We start from the raw sequence: 21,768 nt of genomic DNA, 5'->3' as shown, positions 1-21,768 counted from the left end.
TTTCAAAGGAGTCCCTTATTAGATTCTAGGGTTATGATGTTTTTAATATACATCAGTGCAGACTTCTTGGGTAGAAAGAATGAGACGGGGCAGAGGTGTGATAGAATCAGTTTGTCTGGGAAACTGATCCAATACACTTTTCTTTCTGTATTACTTAAGCCTGTTCTAAAAAGAAAATGATTGTTTCATCATGAGTTGCTATGAGTTTTGCTAATATTTGCAGTGCTGGATTTATGGTTAAATGTATCAGCTGGAATGTGAACTTTTTGAATTTTCACATTGTCCTGAGTTTCTCTTTGTAAACTTTAGTCCCTGGTTAATTGTGTTAAATCCATTGTGAGAATGTTATTTAAAGTTGTTTTACAATTGCAGCCTCCACTAATTATTCAGTACTGTAGCAGCAAAGTATTATTTGTAAGAATTTGGTTATTTTTATACTTACATTTACTTTAAATCTGGTGTTCTAGTCAGTAAAATGATGCAATAAAAATTTTACAAATACAAATGCCATTTTTTCTTGAATATTTTCAATCCATGGTTGGTTGATCCATAGTTGCAGAACCTGCAGATACAGTGGGACAACTGTATTTTAATTTCTATATTACATGGAAAGAGACCTGTGGTTCAAACAATTAAGCCACTTGCTCAAGGTCACACATAATCAGATTCAAATTCTGCTTCTTCTACTCTGTGTCCCTTTCTCCCTAACAATGTGAGATATGTAAGAGAAGACAGTCTTAGTTACTTTTCTCACTGCTGAGACAAAATACCCACCACCGAAAATTAAAGAAAGAAAAGTTTATTGTAGCTCAAAGTTTGTAGAGGTTTCAGTTCATGGTTGGCTGGCTCCAAGGCAGGGTGGCATGGCAGAGGGGCATAGCAGAGGAGAAACAGTTCATTGCAAGCAGAAGGCAGGAAGGCAGCAAAGTAGTGAAGAAGCAGCAGTGACCACAGCAGCCCTCTTTCTGTCCCTTATATTCTATCTATACTACACACCTTTAGGGCAAGTACCAATCACACCCAGTGTGGGCCTTTCCATTATCCACACCCAGAATAGTGCCAAACCAATCAGCAGACTAACTTAGTAATCACATGTCCTTATTCCCAGCATCACACACTCTAGATCCAGCCACCTCTGAGAAGCCCCATCTATAATCTCATGAGGCTTTAGGAGAACATTTAGACACAAACCATAACAAAAACTGTTGGTTCATTCACTGCTGATTTAAATTGATTGGGGAATATAAGATGACAAGTGAACTAGGGGTGTAGCTCAGTGGCAGAGTGAGTGGTCAGCATGTACAAGGCCTGAGTCTAATCCTCAGCACCAATAAATAAATAAAGAGAAAGAGGGGGAGAGAGAGAGAGAGAGAGAGAGAGAGATGAGGACTGAAGGGTTTGGACATGCCAACCATGGCGTGTCTTGCTACCATGACCTACTCAAATACATCCATCTGCCCTGGTATGCTGGGATAGGGTGCTGGGGGTATATGTCTCAGTTCTCTCCCCGCCATAGACTCATCTTCTTGCCAATACTGTTTTATTGGTACTGGGGCTCAAAGTCAGAACCTTGTGCTTGGGAGGCAGGCGCAGCGCCACTGAGCTAAATCCCCCACCCTAGATGCTACATAGCTTTCTAAGCTTGGAGGTAACAAGAAGAAATTACAAGAGAAAAGATCAACAGATGTGACTATATAAAATCTTTAAATGTGGGGCCAGGGATTTAGCTCAGTGGTGCTGCCGCCTGCCTCACAAGCGCAAGGTTCTCAGTTCTATCCCTGGTATCAAAAAAACATTTTTTTTCTTTAAATCTTTAAATGTGGTTCATTGAAAAATATAACCAAAAGGAAAATAGCCAATTGGGAAGAATATCTGCCTCATATATGACAAAAAATTAATTTCTTTGTTTTATAATGCTCATGCAAATCAATCCAAATAACTTATTACTCCTCCCCCCAAAAACAGAGACACTTCACACACAAGAGAAAATGGAATGAGTAAACAAGCATATTGCAAAATGTTCAACCTCAACAGTGGGTTTTTAGTGCAAATAAAATAACTTCCATTAGCAAAAGTTAACATATATAATTACAAGGCTGGCATGACTGTAATAAAATTGCAAAGATTCTCTGAGAAAGGTTTTTGGCAATACACATATACTTCTAGAAAAAGCACCAGACTCTTGAACATAGTGCTCCCTTTTTTTTTTTTTTTTGGTACCAGGGAACCACTGAGCTAAATCCCCAGCCCACAGTGCTCCCTTTTTGATGGTCATTGCTAGCCATTTCCATGGACTGACCATAAATGCACCAATGCTCGTGAATCCAAGCCTCCAGTCCAGATGACGCACCTACACTCAGGACTGTGTCTACAAGCTAACTCCAGGCTGACATGGCCCCACCTCATCCTCATACCTCAGACTAACCTCCTCCTGTCCTCTCCACACATCCTCCTCTGCCTCCTCCTGTTTCCAGTGAATGTGCCACTGAGTCCCAAGCCAGAAACCACAGTCACCCTAATTATTTCCTAACCCCTCACCCCTGCACATTCATCATTTCTGAGTCCGATTCTGCCAATACTCCATCTGCAGTGTCTATTGAATCCGCCCCCTCCTGCCAAGTTCCACACTCACAGGTCTGGCTCTCACATTCCTGTACTTTCTTGGATTGTTGGAATAGCCCTGACCCACCTCCTTCAAGTCACTCCTGCTCCTCTGAAACATTCTGTAGGAAGCAGGAGTTATCTTTCTGCAGCACAAAGCTGATCTTGTCCTCCTTAAAGTTTTTAATGGCTCCCCATTGTCTACTTACAGGCCAATGTCCAAGATCCTTAAGATTTAGCAAACTTTTGCATTCTAAACAGCTCCACCACCATCTTTTCTCCGAGGAGTTTTCCTAAGCTTTCCCTCCTTTCTGCTCAGCCTGTTTCTCCCATTATAATGTGAGTTCCTTAAGAGCAAGAACTAGATCCTCTGGTCTGAAGATATGGTTCAATAGAAGAGCATTTGCCTAGCATGTGCCAGGCTCTAGGTTCAGTTCCCAGCACTGAACATTTTTTGAAGAAGTAGGTTTTTATCATCTCAGCATCCCCAGTTCATAATAGAAAGCTTGACACAGAATAGGCATTCAGTAAATGCTAGTTGAAGGAATGAGCCTATTCTAAGGAAATCATCCAATTGAAAGGAAAAGCTACAGGAGCAAAGCTGTTCACTGAAGAAACAAGATTCATAATGAAGAAAAAGTACAGGAAACTGGAAGTCCAACAATAGGGAACCTTTATTAATTATGATGCATCCACTTAGAGAAATATGATGAAGCTATTAAAATAATAATTATGAAAATTATGTAAGGACTTGAAAAGTACTTCTAATACAATAAAAACAGAATGCAAAATGGTTTGTATGCTAGGACTAAAATTATATAAAGGCATGCATGCACACAAACTGATCAGAATGAGAACAGGACCAGGAACAAATGAATACAGATGATGAGTTTAAGTAGTTTGCAGATATACTGTTTGCAATTTACTTAGCACTTTCCAAATGCCCTTAATTGTTTTTTTTTATTTATACTATTTTTCATTGGTACATGTTTGCAAGACAAAGTGATTACATTCAACACAGGGAACTGGCACCCATACATGATACTTATCAATTCTTTTTTTTAAAACACCTGGCATTTTCTCCTCAGATATATAGATAGATAGTATATAAGTATATATATATATATATATATATATATATATATATATTCCTTTTTCAAAAAAATATTTGCAGTACATGATGATTACATTCCTCATAAGGACTTGGTACATGTCAAAAGCACTGTCTTAGTTACCTTCTCATTGCTGGAACAAAATACTCAACACTCACAAGTTAAAGAAGGAAAGGTTTACAAATTCAGTAGAGTAGCTGGATACAAGGTCAACACACAAAAATCAGTAGCTTTCCTCTACATGAACAGACTGACTGAGACAGAAATAGGGCAAAAATTTCCCTTCACAATAGCATCCAAAAAACTGAAATACCTAGGAATCAACCTAACAAAAGAAATCAAAGACATCTTCTCTGAAAACTATGGCACTCTGAAAAGAGAGATTGAAGACGATATCAGAAAATGGAGAGACAACCCTTGCTCTTGGGTAGGAAGAATCAACATAGTGAAAATGGCCATACTTCCAAAACTGCTATATAGATTCAATGCAATCCCAATTGAAATGCCAGCAGCATACTTCACGAACCTTGAGAAAACAATCCAAAAATTCATTTGGAACAAGAAGAGACCTAGAATAGCAAAAGCAATTCTAGGTAACAGAGCCATGGCAGGGGGTATCACAATCCCCAACTTGAAACTATACTACAAAGCTACTGTGATAAAACAGCAATTTACTGGCAAAGAAACAGACCTGAGGACCAGTGGAACAGATTAGAAGATGCAGAAACAACGCCAGACACACTCAGCCATCTCCTCTTTGACAAAGGAGCCAAACAACCTCACTGGAGGAAAGATAGCCTCTTTAATAAATGGTGATGGAAAAATTGGATTTCAACCTGTCAAAGATTAAAACTAGACCTATATCTCTCACCATGCACTAAAGTAAAATAGAAATGGATTACAGATCTAAATATTAAAACAGAAACACTGAACCTGCTGGAACAGAGGTTAGGTAGAACTGTTGAAGACATTGGTGTAGGAAAAGATTTTATGAACAAAACCTCAGTTGCCCATGAACTAGCACAAACAATCAACAAATGGGATCTCTTCTTATTAAAAAGCTTCTGCACAGCAAGAAAAACCACCATCAGTGTGAAGAGACAACACACAATGTGGGAAAAAATCTTCACCTGCTCTTCCTCAGACAAAGGTCTACTATCTCGAATCTATAAAGAACTTAAAAAGATCAGACCTCCCAAATTTAAAGACCCAATCCAAAAATGGGCATCTGAAATGAACAGACATTTCTCAGACAAAGAAGTAGAAATAGCAAATAAATACATGAAAAAATGTTCAATATCACTGGTCATTCGAGAGATGCAAATGAAAACAACGCTGAGATTCCACCTCACTCCAGAAAGAATGGCTGCTATCATGAAATCAACCAATAACAAATGCTGGAGGGGCTGTGGGGAAAGAGGAACCCTGCTCCACTGCTGGTGGGAGTGTAGACTGTTGCAAGCACTGTGGAAATCAGTATGGAGATACCTCAAAGAACTAGGACTGGAAGTCCCATTTGACCCCACTATTCCACTGCTGGGGATCTTCCCCAAAGAATTCAAAGAATCATACCACAGTGATATATGTGCAACCATGTTCATAGCAGCACAATTTGTAATAGCTAATACTCGGAAACTGCCCAAATGCCCATCAACTGGAGACTGGATAAAGAAAATGTGGGTTTTTTATAAAATGGAGTACTACTCAGCCATAAAAAATGAGAAATTACAGACATTTATAACTAAATGGATGCACATTGAGGTGACACTCTTAAGTGAAATAAATAGGACACACATGTATAAATACCAAATAGATTCTCTAGTGTGAGAATCTGAAAGTGTAAATAAGGAGTAAAAGGTGTAATAGATAATGTGAAATAGAAAGAAAAGGGGCTAAGGGGAAGGGGAAGTGGGAGGGGTAGGGGAGAGGAAAGAAGGGAATGGAAGTAATATGAGAAAATGAAAAACTGGAAACAAAGTCTTTGTAAATAGGGAGGGATGGAGGGGTTGAAGGGAGGGCAGGGGAAGGGGAAAAAATAAGAACCAAGATTCATCATGTAAAGGTACAAGTTCCCCATGAGAAATGTAAATGTGTTGCATACCTAAAATGTACCAATAAAGGAATTTTTTTTTAAAAAGGAGGAAAGGTTTATTTTAGCTCACAGCTTGGAGAAGTTTCCATCCGTAGTCAGCTGGCTCCATGGCAGAGGTGCATGGGAGAGGAGGCTTGCTCATGGGTGGCAAACAGGAAGCAGCAAGTCATCAAGGAGGAGGGATATATATATATATATATATATATATATATACACTCTTCCAGGCCATGCCCTCAGTGATTCAACCTTTTCCCTCTGAGCATCACACCCAGCTATAAACCCATCAGTAGACTAATTAAGTATCCCACATCCATGACCCAGTCACCTCCCAAATTCCCCATCTATGAGTACATGAGGCTTTGGGGGACGTCTAGATATAAGCCATAACATTGCCTATTTTTATTAATATCCTTTCCCTCTCCTCCCTTCCCTCGCGCTCTATCTTTTGCGTCCGTTTACATGTGCCAAATATTTATTTTACTGTTGCATACTGTCTATTCTTTCTTTCACCCTTTACTTATATATTGGGGCTCTCATATAAAAGATACTATATGATATTTAAGTTTGTGTGTCTGATTTACTTCATTTAACATTATAGTCTTAAGGTGCATCCATTTTCCTACAAATGACTCAGGTTTACCCTTCTTTATAGCAGAGCAGTACTTCATTGTGTATAAATACCACATTTTTTATCCATTCATCTGTTGATGGGTATATAGGCCACTTGAAAGATTTAGCTATTTTATGAATTGTGTTGCTATAAACATGGGTGTACATGTTATCACTATAATATTATGTCTTCAGCTCTTTCTGGAAGATACTTAGGAGATGAATAACTGGCTCAAATGGAATTTCTATTTTTAGTTTTTTGAGGAATCTCCATACTGATTTCCATTGTGGTTGTACTAGTTTACACCCCCACCAACAATGAAGAAGGGTTCCTTTTACCCCACAGCCTCTCCAGCATTTATTATTATTTGATTTCTTGAATATAGCCATTCTTTCTGGAGGGAGATGGAAACTCGGTGTTGTTTTAATTTGCGTTTCTCAAATGCCCAGTGATGTTGAACATTTTTTCATGTATTTATTGGCTGTTTGTACTTATTCATCTGAGAAATGTCCATTCATTTTGGATGCCTATTTTGTATTAGGTCTCTAAATTGGGGAAGTCTAATTTTTTTGAATTCTTTATATATTTAAGATGTCCTCTTTCCCTGAAAATAAGACCTAGCCAGAAAATAATCAGCCTTGAAAACAAGAGATCAGGCCCGGGGCTTTAGCTCAGTGGTTCCAGCTCCGGCCTCGCAAGCGCAAGGTCCCGAGTTCGATCCCCCGCACGACAAAAGGAAAAAAAAAAAAAGTGAAACTGAAAACAAGGGATCAAAAATGCCAGCCCTTGGGCCGGGGGTTTAGCTCAATGGTTTCGCCACCTGCCTCACAAGTGCAAGGACCCAAGTTTGATCCCTGGTACCAAAAAACAAAAGAAAACAAAACAAAAAAAATGCCAGCCCCACCGCCAGGGATTTAGCTCAGTGATGCTGCCGCCCACCTGCCTCACAAGCACAAGATCCCAAGTTCAATCCCCAGTACCAAAAAACAAAACAAACAAACAAAAAATGCCAGCCCTGAACAGCCTATCCTTCCCTTACCTACGTTACAGAGTAGCCACCTAGCAAGAGAATAGTGAAGGCAGGTAAACAAGGATAGGCTGATCAGGGCTGGCATTTTTTATTTTTGGTTTCCAAGGCTGATTATTTTTCTGGCTAGGCCTTATTTTGGGGAAAACATAGTGTTAGGTCTTTTTGTTTTGTTTTGTTTCTTGTTTTTTGAGACAGGGTCTCACTATGTGATTCAGACTGTCCTTGAACTCACTATGTAGCCCAGGTTGGCCTCAAATTTGAGGCGATCCTCCTGCCTCAGCCTCCCAAGTGCTTGGATTACAGGTGTATGGCACCATGACTGGCTAATGTTAGGCTTTTGTCTGATGAGTAGCTGGCAAAATTTTTTTCTCATTCTATGGGTTTTCTCTTCACTCTGATGGTGGTTTCCTTTGCTCTATAGAAGCTTTTTCATTTGATGTGATCTCTTTTGTTGATTCTTGGTATTATTTCTTTCTTTTCTGTTTTTTGTATTATTTCTTGTGCAACCAGGATTCTATTCAGAAAGTCTTTGCTTATGTCTGTCTTCAAGAATTTTACCTATTTTGTCTCCCAGCAGATTTAGTGTTTCAGTTTTAATATTTAGATCATTGATCCATTTTTATTTTAGTTTAGTGTATGGTAAGATATGTTGATCTACATTCATTTTTTGCCAGGTGGATAGCCAACTTCCCCAGCATCATTTGTTAAAGAGGCTTCAGTAAAAGTATTTGGCTTCTTTGTTGAAGATAAGGTAGTTGAGTATGCCTGGAGTTGTTTCTGCATCCTCTATCCTATTCAATTGATCCACCTGTCTGTTTTTGTTTTGTTTCTTGTTTGTTTGTTTGAGCTTTTTTTGTTTTGTTTTTGCCAATACCATCCTGCTTTTATCAAGGTAGCTTTGTAGTATAACTTGAAGTCCAGGATGTCTCCTCCCTTTCCTTTATTCCCTAGAATTCCTTTTGCTATTCTAGGTCTCTTCTGGTTCCATATGAATTTTAGGATTGTTTTCTTTAGTCCTGTGAAAAATTGGTTTTTTGACTGTCGTTGCATTAAATCCATAAAACAGTTTTGGAAGTATAGCCATTTTGACTATATTGGCTCTGCCTATCCAGGAATATTTCCATTTCTGATATCCTCTTCAATTTTGTTTTTCAGAGTATTGTAGTCTTTATGTCAAGGTCTTTCATTTCCTTGTTTAGGTTGACTCCTAAGTATTTCATTTTACTTGATGCTATTGTGAAAGATATTGTTTCCCTAATTTCTCTCTCAATGAGTATATTATTGGAGTACAGGTGTGCTATTGATTTTTTAAGTATTGACTTTGTACCCTGCTGTGCTACTGAATTCAGTTACTAATTCTAGGAGTCTTTTGGTGGAGTTTTGGGGGTCTTCTGTGTAAGGGATTATGTCAACTATAAATAAGGATAATTTAATTTCTTCCTTTTCTATAAATATCCCTTCTATTTCTTTCTTTTGCCTGATTGCTTTAATATTTCAAGAACTATATTGAACAGGGTGGTGATAGTGGACACCCTCTCTTGTTCCTGATTTTACAGGGAAAGCTTTCAGCTTCTCTCCATTTATTTTTATGTTGGCTGTTGTTTTGTCATACATAGCTTTTATCAGGAGAGATAAAGGCCTTCTATACCTGTTTTCTTCAGAGGTTTTTATCATGAATGGATGTTTGATTTTGTCAAGTGCTTTTTCTGAATCTACTGAGATGATCGTGTGATTTTTTTTTTTTTTTTGAGACAGGGTCTCACTACGTAGTTCAGCTGGCCTTAAACTCACCGTGTAGCCCACACTGGCCTGGAACTCACATTAATCCTCCTGGCATGGCCTCCCTAGTGCTGGGATTACAGGCATGTTCGACCACACTTGGCTCAATCATGTGATTTTTGACCTTGCTTCTGTTTATGTGGTGCATTACATTTATTGTTTTGCATATGTTGGACCATCCTTGCATCCATGAGATGCAGCTTCCTTGGTCATGGTGTATGATCTTTTTGATTTGTGGCATTCTCTTTGGCAGTATCTTCAGGATTTTTGCATCTATGTTCATTAGAGATTGGCCTGTAGTTCTCTTTTTTGCTTAGGTCCTTTTCTGGTTTTGGAATCAGGGTAATGGTTGCTTCCAGGAATGACTTTGGGAGTACTGCTTCCCTTTTAATTGCATTGAAGAGCTTGAAGAGTATTGGTGTTAGATCTTCCCTGAAGTTCTTGAGTTCTTGTAGAAATCAGTAGTGAATCCATCAGGACCTGGGTTTTCCTTAGTTGGTAGTATGTTAAATTACTTCTTCAATTTCATTGAATTCATTTCTATATTATTCAGGATTTTTTTTGAGACAGGGTCTCGCTATGTGGTTCAGGCTGACCTTGAACTTACAGCAATCCTCCCATCTCAGCCTCCCGAGTGCTAGGATTACAGGCGTGCATCACCATGTTCAGTTGCTTCGGTGATTCTTGTGCATCTAGGATGCTATCCATTTCTTCTAAATTTTCCATCTTATTTGAGAACAGCTTCTCAAAGTAGTTACCCATGATCTTCTGGATTTCATGTGATTTTTCCTTTTTCATTTCTAATTGCAAGGGTTTGGGTCTTTTCTTTGGTAAGACTGGCTAAGGGTTTGTCTGTCTTATTTAATCTTTCAAAGAACCAGCTCAATTCATCGATTCTTTGTATTATTTTCTTAGTTTCAATTTCATTTATTTCTGCTCTAATCTTTATAATTTCCTTCTTCATGCTAGCTTTGTATTTGAATTGTTCTTGGTTTCCTAGGACCTTGAGGTGCATCAAAAGGTTATTTGAACTTGCTCTGTTTTTCTGATGTAATTCACAGCTATAAACTTCCCTCTTAGGACTGCTTTCACTGTGTCCCATGGGTTTCTGTACATTGTATTGGCAGTATCATTTGATTCTAGGAACTGTCTCATTTATTCCTTAATTTCTTCTGAGACCCACTGATTATTCAAGAGGATATTGTTTAATTTCCATATGTGCATAATTTCTGTGGTTTCTTTTTCCATTGATTTCTAGTTTCAGTGCATAATGATCTGATAATAAGCATGGAGTAATTTCAATTCTTTTCCATTTACTTAAGCATGCTTTATTGACTAGAATGTGGTCTATTTTGTCTCTTTTTTTTGGTACTGGGGATCGAACTTGGGTCCTTGAGCTTGCGCAGCAGGCGGCAAAACCACTGAGCTAAATCCCCAGCCCGAATGTGGTCTATTTTGGAGAAAGTCCCCTGTGCTTCTGAGAAGAATGTGTATTCTGTTTTTGGGTGGAACACTCTGTACATATCTATTAAGTCCATTTGCTCAAGGTTTTGGTTCAACTGTGATATTTCTGTTGATTCTTTGTCTAGTTGATCTGTCTGTTTATGACAGTGGGGTATTGAGGTCCCCCATTACAATTGTATTGGTGTTTATCTAAGTTTTCATGTCCAATAGTGTTTATTTTATGAAACTAGGTGCACTGGTATTTGGTGCATAAATGTTTATAGTTGTTTGAATTGTCTAGCAGCTGATGGATCCATTTTTCATGTTCCTTTGTTGCCTTTAAGGTGTCCTTTGGGTAGTTGGTCTTTGAATGCACTACTGTCTTCTGAAATTCTATCCTCTCATTGGTCACTTCTGTTGCCCATACTTTCAATATATATATATATATATATATATATATATATATATATATATATTTTTTTTTTTTTTTTAGTCAGGGTCTCACTATGTAGGGCAGGCTGGCCTTGAACTCACTGTGTACCCCAGGTTGGCCTTGAATTCATGGTGATCCTCCTGCCTTAGCCTCCCCAGTGCTAGGATTATAGGTGTGTGCCCCCACACCCAGCCTCAATATAATTTTTAATCCCTTGGATTTCTGATTGAAACCTTTTCATGGACTCAAATTTTTCGCTACACTGGTCATTCATGTTTTGTAGCATTTTTGTTTAGCTCAGCTAGTTCTTTATTAGTGTCCTCTGAAAGCTCCTGAATCATCTGGGTTACTACTTCCATTACCTCTTTAGTTATATTTTCTGTGATCCCGCTGAGTACCGCTTTGATCTGCTTTCTAATCTCTGCTGTTATCCTTTCAAGTGACTCAGGTGTATAGCTTATTGTTGTTCGCCCTCTGATGCCCCTCTGATTGGCTTTGGAGGAGTTAGGAGTTTGGGGAGGCATTTTGTTGCCTTGTCTTCTCAGGCTTCCTGTTTGTTTATTTTGTTTTGGCTGAGTTTTGTGGACACTTAAAGAGTAAAAACTTTATTGCAAGTATAGCAATCTCTTTAGTTAGGTACTTTTTCAGTGATGGGCTTTGAGCATGGCTATATCTGTGCACCTCATCCCAAGGTCCGACCATGTCAATTAATGTGAGAGGAGAGGATATAGTGTAATTGGCCCAATACTGAATTCTCTGGAAATGTATCCTAGTACTGTTAATGTCAGAAATGTAATCTGAGAGTTAGTTTATGAAGAAAACCCATTAAAACAACAAATTATGTGACCAATATCAAGCAAATCACCTACAGTAGTATTAAGCAAATTAGCTACGTTAATATTAAGCAAATCAGCTAAAGTAGTATTATTCAATTCGGTATTCACATCCAATAAGAACCAATTATGTACCCCCCTTAATCCTAGAGAAGAAATCCATAATTACAGAGTAAACATCAAGGCAAGGCAGGTATTGACCCAGGGCTTATATGCACTAAATGCGATAGCTATAGCTCCTCTACTGGTAGAAAGTATTTCAACAGTAATTTTAGAGTCAACTATCTAAAGACTAATAAATTTTTATGGTTATACTATTAAAGATATAGGGAGAGAGGGAACAGGAGAATTCAAGAAGAAAAAATTTGAAGCCTTAAACTATCTAATATCAGAACAAGGAGAAAGTGAGAGGAAACCACCCCTCCATATGGAATTGGACAACTATGGGTTAACTGTGCTATTGGACAACTATGGATTAACTGGGTAACTATGCTCTTTGTGGAATGCACCTAAGTAACCACAACAACTTCTGCAATCTGTCACCAAAGGAACATAAAGGACTCAGGAAGTCCTACCAAAACTCTTTGCGCCCCCCCCCCGCCCCGCCCCAGTCCCTCTGCTCTGCTTTGTGTAAATCCTGCTTGCTATTTTCCCAGGGAAACTCCAATGAAATTAAATCTCATAAATGTAAAAAGAGGTATATAAAGAAAAGCAAACTTCTACTGGGGCTCTCAAGACTGACAAGATTCACTCACTGAGCCACTGGCATTAAAGCCAATTTGTTCCTATTTTGTGTGTCAGCGTGTTCTGTCTGGGTATCTCAGCTTTTCTCCTGCTGAAAAAGAAGTGGGGTAAAGTGTCATAATGGAGGTAGAGGGATAGTTATACAATTAGTTAGGGGTAACAGATAAAACAGAATCTACAATTTTGGGTCAATGTCCAAGTCAAGACATGTCCTTGCTCATGCTGATAAATAAGGAAGGCATGCTGACTCCAGATTGGTGCTAGATGTAGGCAGCAGCATATAGCAGGACTAAGATGCCAGTGCCATGACTTTCAAATCCAGTGCAATTCAGACTGAGCCTGGCTTCTGGCTATGGGAGCTGGGTCTATGTCTTTTAGCTCAGACCCCTGTCAGGGGCAATCTCTGTCCAGCCTGCTTTCTGACCACCATCTGTCTCCCATAGCTTCACCCAGTTACTTTGGGAACGTAACACTGAGAGCCCTGGAATAGAGCCAAGTGACTACTCTGGATCCCAGATTCATAAGATTGATACTTCCCTGGTACAGTGTCTGACCAAACACTCTCTCCAGGGATATGATGGGTGGCTATATTAAAGTCGCTCACTAGCTGTTGCCTGTAGAAGGACCCTCTGGGAACAGAGTCCTGTGCTCTTCTTGGAGAACACAGCTTCACCATTGGGCCCATTGTGCTGCAGTGTTTCTCTACAGGGGAATCTTTCACTTTCTCTTTGTCTCAAAAGCCACAGTGAGCCACTTCCAGACACAGGATCTGTGTAGAAAGTGTAGAAGTCCCTTCCCTTCTCCACATTGTATTCTGCTTCTTCAATTTCTCTGTATCTTTTTATTTTTTTCTCTGTATCTTTTAATGATTTTTTTTGTCAGATCCCTGCTGGATCCTAGGGAACTACTTCTCTCTTTGTTTCTTCTCCAAGTTGTTTTCCAGAGTCTGGATACCAAATCTTAGAGAGGTTGAGTTGTTGTCACTCACTACTCTGCCATTTCCTTTCTCCCTTTATTGTTGTCATAATGTCATTTGTGCATAAATACAAATTGAGGGAGAAAGAAATACTGAAAAATGTACTTTAGTTTCCTCAAATCCTTTTACAAGCTGTGGTATAAAAGCAAACCACTGACCTGGGAAGCAAAGACCAGCTCCCTCTCCCAACACCTTTCTGCTAATAGGCTACAAAATTTTTAAAATTTTATTTATTTGTTGGTTGGTTGGTTGGTTCTGGGGATTAAACTCAGGGCCTTCCTCACACTGAGCTACATTCCCCAGTCATTTTTTGAGCAGGGTCTTGCGAAATTAACTTGTGACGCTTCTGCCTCAGCCTCCCAGAGTGCTGTGATTACAGGTGTGCACCACCACCCCTGGCTGGGGTATGCAATCTTGATTAAGAGCTGGGATTCCAACCATGCCATTTCTCCTGTGCTCTCTAACTGGCGATCCTGTGGTCACCCTCAAGCCCAACCTAACTCCTCCCTCATCTCTCTTGGTTGCACTACCATTTTCCCAGGAACTCCAGACTGAAAACTACACAAGCAACCTTCCATTGTCTCACACTCTTCATTGTCTAATTTCCACCTCCAACGAATTGCTCCTTTCCAATAATTGTTTATAACATGCTTTATTATGGATCATGCCCTAATTTTAAACAAAGAGTACTCCTTACCCTCTTAGTTAATACTGTCTGGTTGAAAAGAGGTAACAATTTTTTTTCTCTTTTCCTCCTCTGCACACTGCCCAAAGGGTGAAGAGGAGAGTGGAAGTCAAGACTTGTAAAATGGAACCTCTTGTGTTAGTAGCTTGATCCCATGGTGGGAGAAATTTAGACACAGGCCACACACTCTCAGGGATAGTATAATAAGACTTGGTACAATGAGTGAGGTGTTGACTCGATTTATTCACTCAATAAATATTTACACAGCACCAAGCTCTCTGTTAAGTGGCAAAGGGCCTACCCAGAAGAATTAGGGCAGGCTCTGTCCAGGAGATGCCCAGTCTAGTGGAAGACAGATAATTCAATTAGTCCTTGCTACCCAATGCACTAAGCGATTTCACTGAGTTTGAACATAGCACTCTGGGGCAGGAAGAATGAGGGCTTCACCTGCCTGCGTGAACTGGGTGCTTACAACGTCTGAGAGATCTGGGAGGTATGCACCTCCAAGGCTGAGGAGTAGGAGTCCAGTGTGCCAGGAAAGGAGTTGGGCTATTCATAGCAGTTCCAAGCTGAGAAATTGTGGAGTCTATAGGCAGACTCTAAAGAGTCAGCTTGCAGAAAGTTGATCTCAAGGAAGTAGAGAATAGAAGAGTGGTTATAGAGCCTGGGAAAACTGTGGGGGAGGGAAGAATGGAGAGAGTATGATTAATGGGTACAGGAATGCAGTTCAATAGGAGGAATGATTTTTAGTGTTCTATAGCACAGTAGTATAACTATGTTTGACAACAATTGATTGGATATTTCAAAATAGCTAGTAGAGAGGATTTCAAATGTTCCCAAAACAAAGAAATTATAAAGGTCTGAGATGACAGATATGCCAATTAATCTGATCTGATCATTACACATTATATTCATGTGTTGAAATGTCACAGTGTACTACTAAATCTATACAATTACTATGTATTAATTAAAATAAATATATAAGCCCAGATTGGTGTTATATGCCTGTAGTCCAAGCTACTTGGGAGACTGAGACAGGAGGATTGCTTGAGTCCAGGAGTTCAAGAGTTCAGGGCTAGCTTGGGTGCCATAGTGAGATTGTATCTGAGAGAGAGAGAGAGAGAGAGGGAGGGAGATTGAGAGAGAGCCAACATACTCAGAGCATTGATAGCTTGGAGTGCCTGAAACCTTGAGGTTTGGGATGGGCAGAGGGTGCCTACCCTCTGGAGGCCAAAGGTGACTGGGTGAGAAGGGGGGGGCCAGGACGAGGAGGCTAGGACCTGCTCCCTTATAGCAGTAAATGAAAGATCAAGGACAGGAAAATAGCATGACCAGCTCTATATTTGAGATAAACAGATGATCTCTGAAGTCCCTCCTCTTCCTTGAGACTATAACAAGTGCCAAATGCACTGTACAGGAGGCAACGAGAGGTGTGACAAGGTACAAGCAGTAATTCTACCCTTCCACCCCATACAGTCTGCCCCCTCTGCAGTCTGCAAAGAAGAGCACAAAAGTTGTTGGCTCTTTGAAAGTCTTACTATGGGCAGGCTGGCTGGTTTGAGGAAATGTGGAAGATAACACCGACTAAACATGTTTAAGAAATAGTATCAAATATTTATTAAAATGTTCCCTTTTTTGTGTTTTTTTCCCTTACTATTTAGTCTAGGCTGTCTTTGAACTATGTAGCCCAGGCTGACCTAGAACTCGCAGTGATCCTCCTGCCTCAGCTTCCCAATGCTGAGTTTACAGCCGTGTGCCCCCAAACCTGACCAAAATGTTTCCTATTGAACTTAAGTAGCTACATTTTGCACTCTCCTTGGAGGCAGGGGTCTTGTCTGGTTCATCTTTGTACTCCCAGCACTTAGCACATCATCAGGTGCACAAGAGGTGCTCAGCACAAGCGAGAGGAGGAAGGGTGGGAAAGGGTTAGAGGGAAACTTACGTTTAAGGGAGGCAGCCCCCCACCACACACCCTGAGAACCTCTGACCTCCCACCAGCAGGTGGCAAAATAAAGTCCCAGGCTTGAGGAAAACTGGGCGGGACATCCGAGGTCCCGGCGCGCGCAGCCTCCGACCCTAATTTCTTCGCTCAGCGGAAGAAGGTCGGCCTTTTTCCGTTTCCAGCGCCGCCATGGTAAGGCAGGAGCTTAGGGAGCTCCTGGTTTGCATCGGCTTCCATCCTCCCGGGGCCAGGGTGGCTTGGGCTTCAGGGCTCTCACTGGGGACGGCTGGACGGAAGATAAGGCAGTGCGGTCTCTAGGGTCGACCCGGTCGAGCTCCTGGACGCGGGCGATCGCCGATTGGGGGGAGTGTACTTGACGCTGCCGGCGGGAATGCCTTGTTCTCTGCCCCTGCCACACACTCTCTGATCCCCTGACAAGCCACTGCCCGATCGGGCCAGAGCTGCGGGTGGCCAGGAGCACGGGCGGCAAGCCCGGGGCAGTTGGGCACCGGATCTCCCTGGCACAAAAGGGTTTCCTTAGTCATTCTCTTTGGTACGGCCTGACTTTAGGTTGCTAGTAAGCATCTGTAGAGAGCATTAAAAAGGCTTCCACTTTTTAACTGGGAGTCTGTATTGTGTGTGAAGGATCAGTACACGTTGCTGTGCCAAAGTCCAATTAATCTTGCACCAGACGTCTTAAAACCAGACGGTTATATCCAAAAACTTCACTGATTGGCAGAAGTGTAGATAGCATTCTGGGCCATTTCTGTTTACATTTGGTTGCGTGCTCGAGTTTGGGTCCTTGTCCATTTCATCAGCCTAGTGCCATAGAAAGAGCTTAATGTTTGTAGTCGGGCACACTATGAAGTAATAATATGAAACTACTTACCTCTGTGTAATCAGTAGATGTTCTCTACGGCGAGAACGTTTGCTGAATACTACTATGCCTTTCTTTGATGTTTATCAGAGCCCTATGCCTTTAACATTACCCACGTTTTGAAGAGGAAACTATTGCAAGATGGTTCTTTAAAGGAGTTGCACGCTAGGTTATGTGACTTATTATCGAAAAAACTTGAAGTCATTTAACAGCATTGCAATCTGAAACTTTCCTAAGGCTCGTGGTCCTAAGAAGCATCTGAAGCGGGTAGCAGCTCCAAAGCATTGGATGCTGGATAAATTGACCGGTGTGTTTGTAAGTATATTGTAAATACCTTAAGGGATACATTTTACGCCTTTCCTTTGTGTTAGGCTAGGGAAATTCATTTGCTTACTCTGCTCCTGAAGGCCCTGAACTATCTAGCTGCACCCCACCTCACTCTTACTAAATAAGTGTTTAGTTAATTTCACACATGTAAGTGCTACACAGTACACGCACATGTATTTGAGTCTCAGGTATTAATTATTTGTGGGCCTGGTCCTTTGGAGGAGGAAGTGGTAATACATTTTTCTAAAATTCCATTTTTTATTTTACAGGCTCCTCGTCCATCCACCGGTCCCCACAAGCTGAGAGAATGTCTGCCTCTTATCATTTTCCTAAGGAACAGACTTAAGTATGCCCTGACTGGCGATGAAGTAAAGAAGATTTGCATGCAGCGTTTCATTAAGATTGATGGCAAAATCCGAACTGATATAACTTACCCTGCTGGTTTTATGGGTAAGTGGTTAGTAGAGAGCCCTGTGGTAGTGCTGTCTTGATTGTTTTCCCTTGTCTTAAAAATGGCAATTGTTTGAAGTAGTGATGAGGTTTTCCATTTCCGGTGATGCCTGGGTGTAGGAATTTGCCACCCTGCCAGGGTAGCCTACAGTCTGAAAAGAGGTTTTGTATGTGTCCTGAATGTTTTTATTTAAATACTGTGGAGCTCCAAATAATCGTTTATCACTTCTCAAAACCATTTGCTTTGAATTTTACATAAAAACGGGTTTTATTTTCCACACACAGTAGTAGTTGCTCAACATGAGGTAATGAGAGTCACTGTAGTGCCTTTGGTCACTCTTACCTATCAGATGTTATCAGCATTGACAAGACTGGAGAGAATTTCCGACTGATCTATGACACCAAGGGTCGCTTTGCTATTCACCGCATTACACCAGAGGAGGCCAAGGTGAGTGTCTTGCAAGCAGACTGGTTCTTATTACTTGGTAGAAAAAAAATCACTTTAAGAACTTGTTTATGCATCTTTTAGCATAAGGGACCAGAAACCCAGCCTGGCTCAATCCAATTGGCCCTTTGCAATGTTTCCATTTGTGGGTCTGGCTTTCCATTGGTAAAGGGAAGGTATTAAGAGACTGATGATCTTTGGGGCACTAGTTTGAAATAATTCAAAAAAGATTGCAGTCTGATTGTTTAATTCAGTTTGTTGTGATGAGAGTTCTTGAATTGGTTTTTCACAAGAGTTCTTGAATTGGCTGTAAATGTTAATTTCACTTGAGTGCTATCTTGTTATCAGCCGGCTGGAGGGCATGTCCAATGGCCTCTAGTAATTTGATCTACTTTGAGGATATCAAAGAGAAGTCCAAATTGAAATGCTTTGTGAAATACTTGATCAGGTGAACTGGTAGTACAGTTGCTATTTGTGGGACAAAATTCAGTTGTGATATAGAGGGAACCTTTGAGACCTGGAGGGAGATCAGGAAAGTTGGAGGGAAGAATTCCTAGAGTTCACTACTAGATTTGAAGAGCCCAAGGAAAGAAGTGGGATTTAGTAGAAGAACCGTGATGGTGGGTGTTGTTCTTTGTTGAGAAAGATGGGAGAGCCCTTCAGTGCCTCGAAGTTTTCACATGGAGGTGATACAGTGATGGGAGGAAAATAAATATAAGGAAAACTACCCAAAAACAGGGCAGTCTACAGTTCATGGAGCTGGGAGGAAAGGTTAGAGCCACAGTGATTCTGCTGCAGTCCAGGAAACCCAGTCTTGTTGCTTCTAGCTGCTAATCGCATTTTCAAGCCAGCAACTTGTGTCTTAAAACTTCTGGGGATTTAGCTCAGTGGTTTGGCTGCCTGCTGTGCAAGTGCAAGGACCGAAGTTCAATCCCCGGTACCAAAAAAAAAACAAAAAACTTACGTCCACTGTGGAGTGTAGCGCCTATGAACTAGACTAAATGTGGCTAACCCTTTGTTTCTAGTATAAGTTATGCAAAGTAAGAAAGATCTTTGTGGGCACAAAAGGAATCCCACATCTGGTGACCCATGATGCTCGCACCATTCGCTACCCAGATCCCCTCATCAAGGTGAATGACACCATCCAGATTGATTTGGATACTGGCAAGATTACCGATTTTATCAAGTTTGACACTGGTAAGCAGCCTCCTTGCCTGTTGGGATTGGGCCTCATTAAGGCCATGTATAAAAACTGTTCCTCTTTGAGAGAGCTAGGTAGCCTGGACTGGCCTTAAACTAGTGATCTTTCTGCCTCCAGAGTACTAGACTTTGCAGGCATGTGCCACCTCCCCTGGCTCTTTTAATCTAAATTTAATTGCGGATTATGAATCACATGGTGCCTGGGTATGTGTTGCTTGGTTTTTGTTGGTTGGTTTGCTTTTTTTTAAGCCATCTGCGACACACACACACACATACACCACCCCTTTATAGTATCTTTTACTTTCAGAGGTCTGGTGTAAAACTCACTCATTTGAGGACCGGATAGGAAAGCCAGCCTAATTTTAACGTAGCCCTCAGTAATGCTAACATCATTGAAGTCTGTCAGTAACATGAATAGCAAATTGCCTTGGAGGATCAGCAGTCAGGCAAGAGGAATTAAGGACCTGACCAAGATTACCTTCAGTGTGGAATTTACATTTGTTACTGTGTATGAGGGATGGGACAAATTTAAGGGGGCTTAGAGTACAGAAGATCCAAACTAGGCATGGTGGCACATGCCCATAATCCTAGTCCTCATGGAAGGCTGAGACAGGAGGATTGCTGCGAGTTCAAGGCCAGCCTGGACTACATAGTGAGACCCTGCCTCGAAACAAAAGAAAAAGTACCGATTCATAGAAATAAATTCAACTGGGAAAGGATGAATAAACTTATTGGTGCATGACTGCTCTCCTTGCCACAGGATGGACTCCAGGGCCTTACGGATACCAGGCAAGCACTAGTAGATGGAGTAATACCCTCAACCTCTAAGCTTGGTTATTTTAGGTGGGTTTTTTTGTTTTTGTTTTGGACATGGACTCTCACTATGGTACCCAGGCTGATTTTTGAATTTGCAGTCCTCCCATTTCAGCCTTCCCACATACCTGGGCTTGTTGGCGTGCATCACCACACCCACCTTTGAACTTCTTTTTAGACTTTTTTCTCAACTGTTTCTCATTTGTTACATTGGGTTATTATCAGTTTGCTTGGTGCCTTGTTTGAAAGATGATCTCTTCTGCCTAGGTAACCTGTGTATGGTGACTGGAGGTGCCAACTTGGGAAGGATTGGTGTGATCACCAACAGGGAGAGACATCCTGGCTCTTTTGATGTGGTTCATGTGAAAGATACCAATGGCAACAGCTTTGCTACCCGGCTCTCCAACATTTTTGTTATTGGCAAAGTAAGTCTGGGTTTCCCTTTTGTGGTTTCTAGGGAAGTATGTTAAGTGCAGACATAGCTGGACACAGTCAACCTGGGCTCTTTCGGTGTCACAGAACCAGTAGGGGACCGGATCACCTTGGTTAGTAAGCAGTACCAATAATGTAGTATTTCTTGGGTCGTCCTTAAGTGATTTGTGGCTTGGTTTTTATTGAATATTAATGATGGGCCTTAACTCTGACTCAGTAAATACTGAGTGCTTACCGTGCACAGTAAGACATTAAAGGGCGCTATTGTTCACACCCACTAACGAATGTGAGCCAAGAGTTCAGTAGAATGGCCTCAGCAACAGTAGCAGTGGAAGCATCTCCCAAACCAGCATCTGAGTGAGTCATAGGACTGCCTAGCTACCACTGACCAACACGCTTCAGTGCTATAAATGAGATGGCAAACAAAGCCAGTGTTGTGCTGCTAGTAGAGTTGATACATGGCAGGGTTTGATTCTATTTTTTTTTCCTTCAGGGCAACAAACCATGGATTTCTCTTCCCCGAGGAAAGGGAATCCGTCTTACCATTGCCGAAGAGAGAGACAAGAGGCTGGCGGCCAAACACAGCAGTGGGTGAAATGGTCTGTAGGTGATAGGAGGGAAGTCATCTGTACTCAAATAATACAGTGTGGTGGCATGCTCTGCGTTTTGTGCTGTCTTTAATTTACAATCCCCTGCTGACTTTATAACATGAAAAAGGATTGAATTGTCATGTGCTTAGGCAGTTTCTGATTGGGATTCTCTTGCATCTCATAGAGTATACCAGACTTGGCTTTTTCTAGAAATCATTGTCCTCATTTTTCTCTTGCCTTTACTGCATGAACCCATTTTTGGGCCTAGTTTGTCTACTTTCCCCCATCCCTATGCCCATCTGCCAAATGCAAGGTGAAAACCTCCAGATGCAAGTAAGGGTCATAAATGTATGG

The 21,768-nt window shown here is 41.0% G+C and overlaps 1 protein-coding gene across 2 annotated transcripts; it reads left to right on the top strand.

Moving 5' to 3' along the window:
* Window positions 1-16,371: 16,371 nt before the first annotated feature.
* On the top strand, window positions 16,372-21,484 carry Rps4x (ribosomal protein S4 X-linked). Of its 2 annotated transcripts, none has more exons than XM_004872663.4 (7): window positions 16,372-16,472; window positions 17,395-17,472; window positions 17,754-17,934; window positions 18,285-18,382; window positions 19,405-19,576; window positions 20,660-20,817; window positions 21,318-21,484. In XM_004872663.4, exons 1-7 carry the CDS (start codon window positions 16,470-16,472, stop codon window positions 21,417-21,419), a joined length of 792 nt encoding a protein of 263 aa, XP_004872720.1. In that variant the 5' UTR covers window positions 16,372-16,469; the 3' UTR covers window positions 21,420-21,484. The 2 variants fall into 2 exon arrangements, with proteins under 2 accessions (XP_004872720.1, XP_087066671.1); XM_087210545.1 differs by having other exon boundaries at window positions 16,449-16,472; window positions 17,248-17,472.
* Window positions 21,485-21,768: the final 284 nt, after the last annotated feature.

The sequence above is a fragment of the Heterocephalus glaber genome, unplaced genomic scaffold (genome assembly GCF_053883595.1).
Source record: "Heterocephalus glaber isolate CG9 unplaced genomic scaffold, H.glaber_assembly_v1.0 deba00001145, whole genome shotgun sequence".
Classification (NCBI taxonomy): Eukaryota; Metazoa; Chordata; class Mammalia; order Rodentia; family Bathyergidae; genus Heterocephalus; species Heterocephalus glaber.
The sequence above is the reverse complement of the archived record's forward strand: the minus strand, read 5'-3'. Positions and strand labels throughout refer to the sequence as shown.

What these genes read in the sequence shown, in the direction of transcription:
- Rps4x (XM_004872663.4), top strand. An exon ending in TTACACCAGAGGAGGCCAAG is followed by an intron (nt 18,383 to 19,404) that starts GTGAGTGTCTTG and finishes CTTTGTTTCTAG; the next exon opens with TATAAGTTATGCAAAGTAAG. An exon ending in TTTTATCAAGTTTGACACTG is followed by an intron (nt 19,577 to 20,659) that starts GTAAGCAGCCTC and finishes TCTTCTGCCTAG; the next exon opens with GTAACCTGTGTATGGTGACT.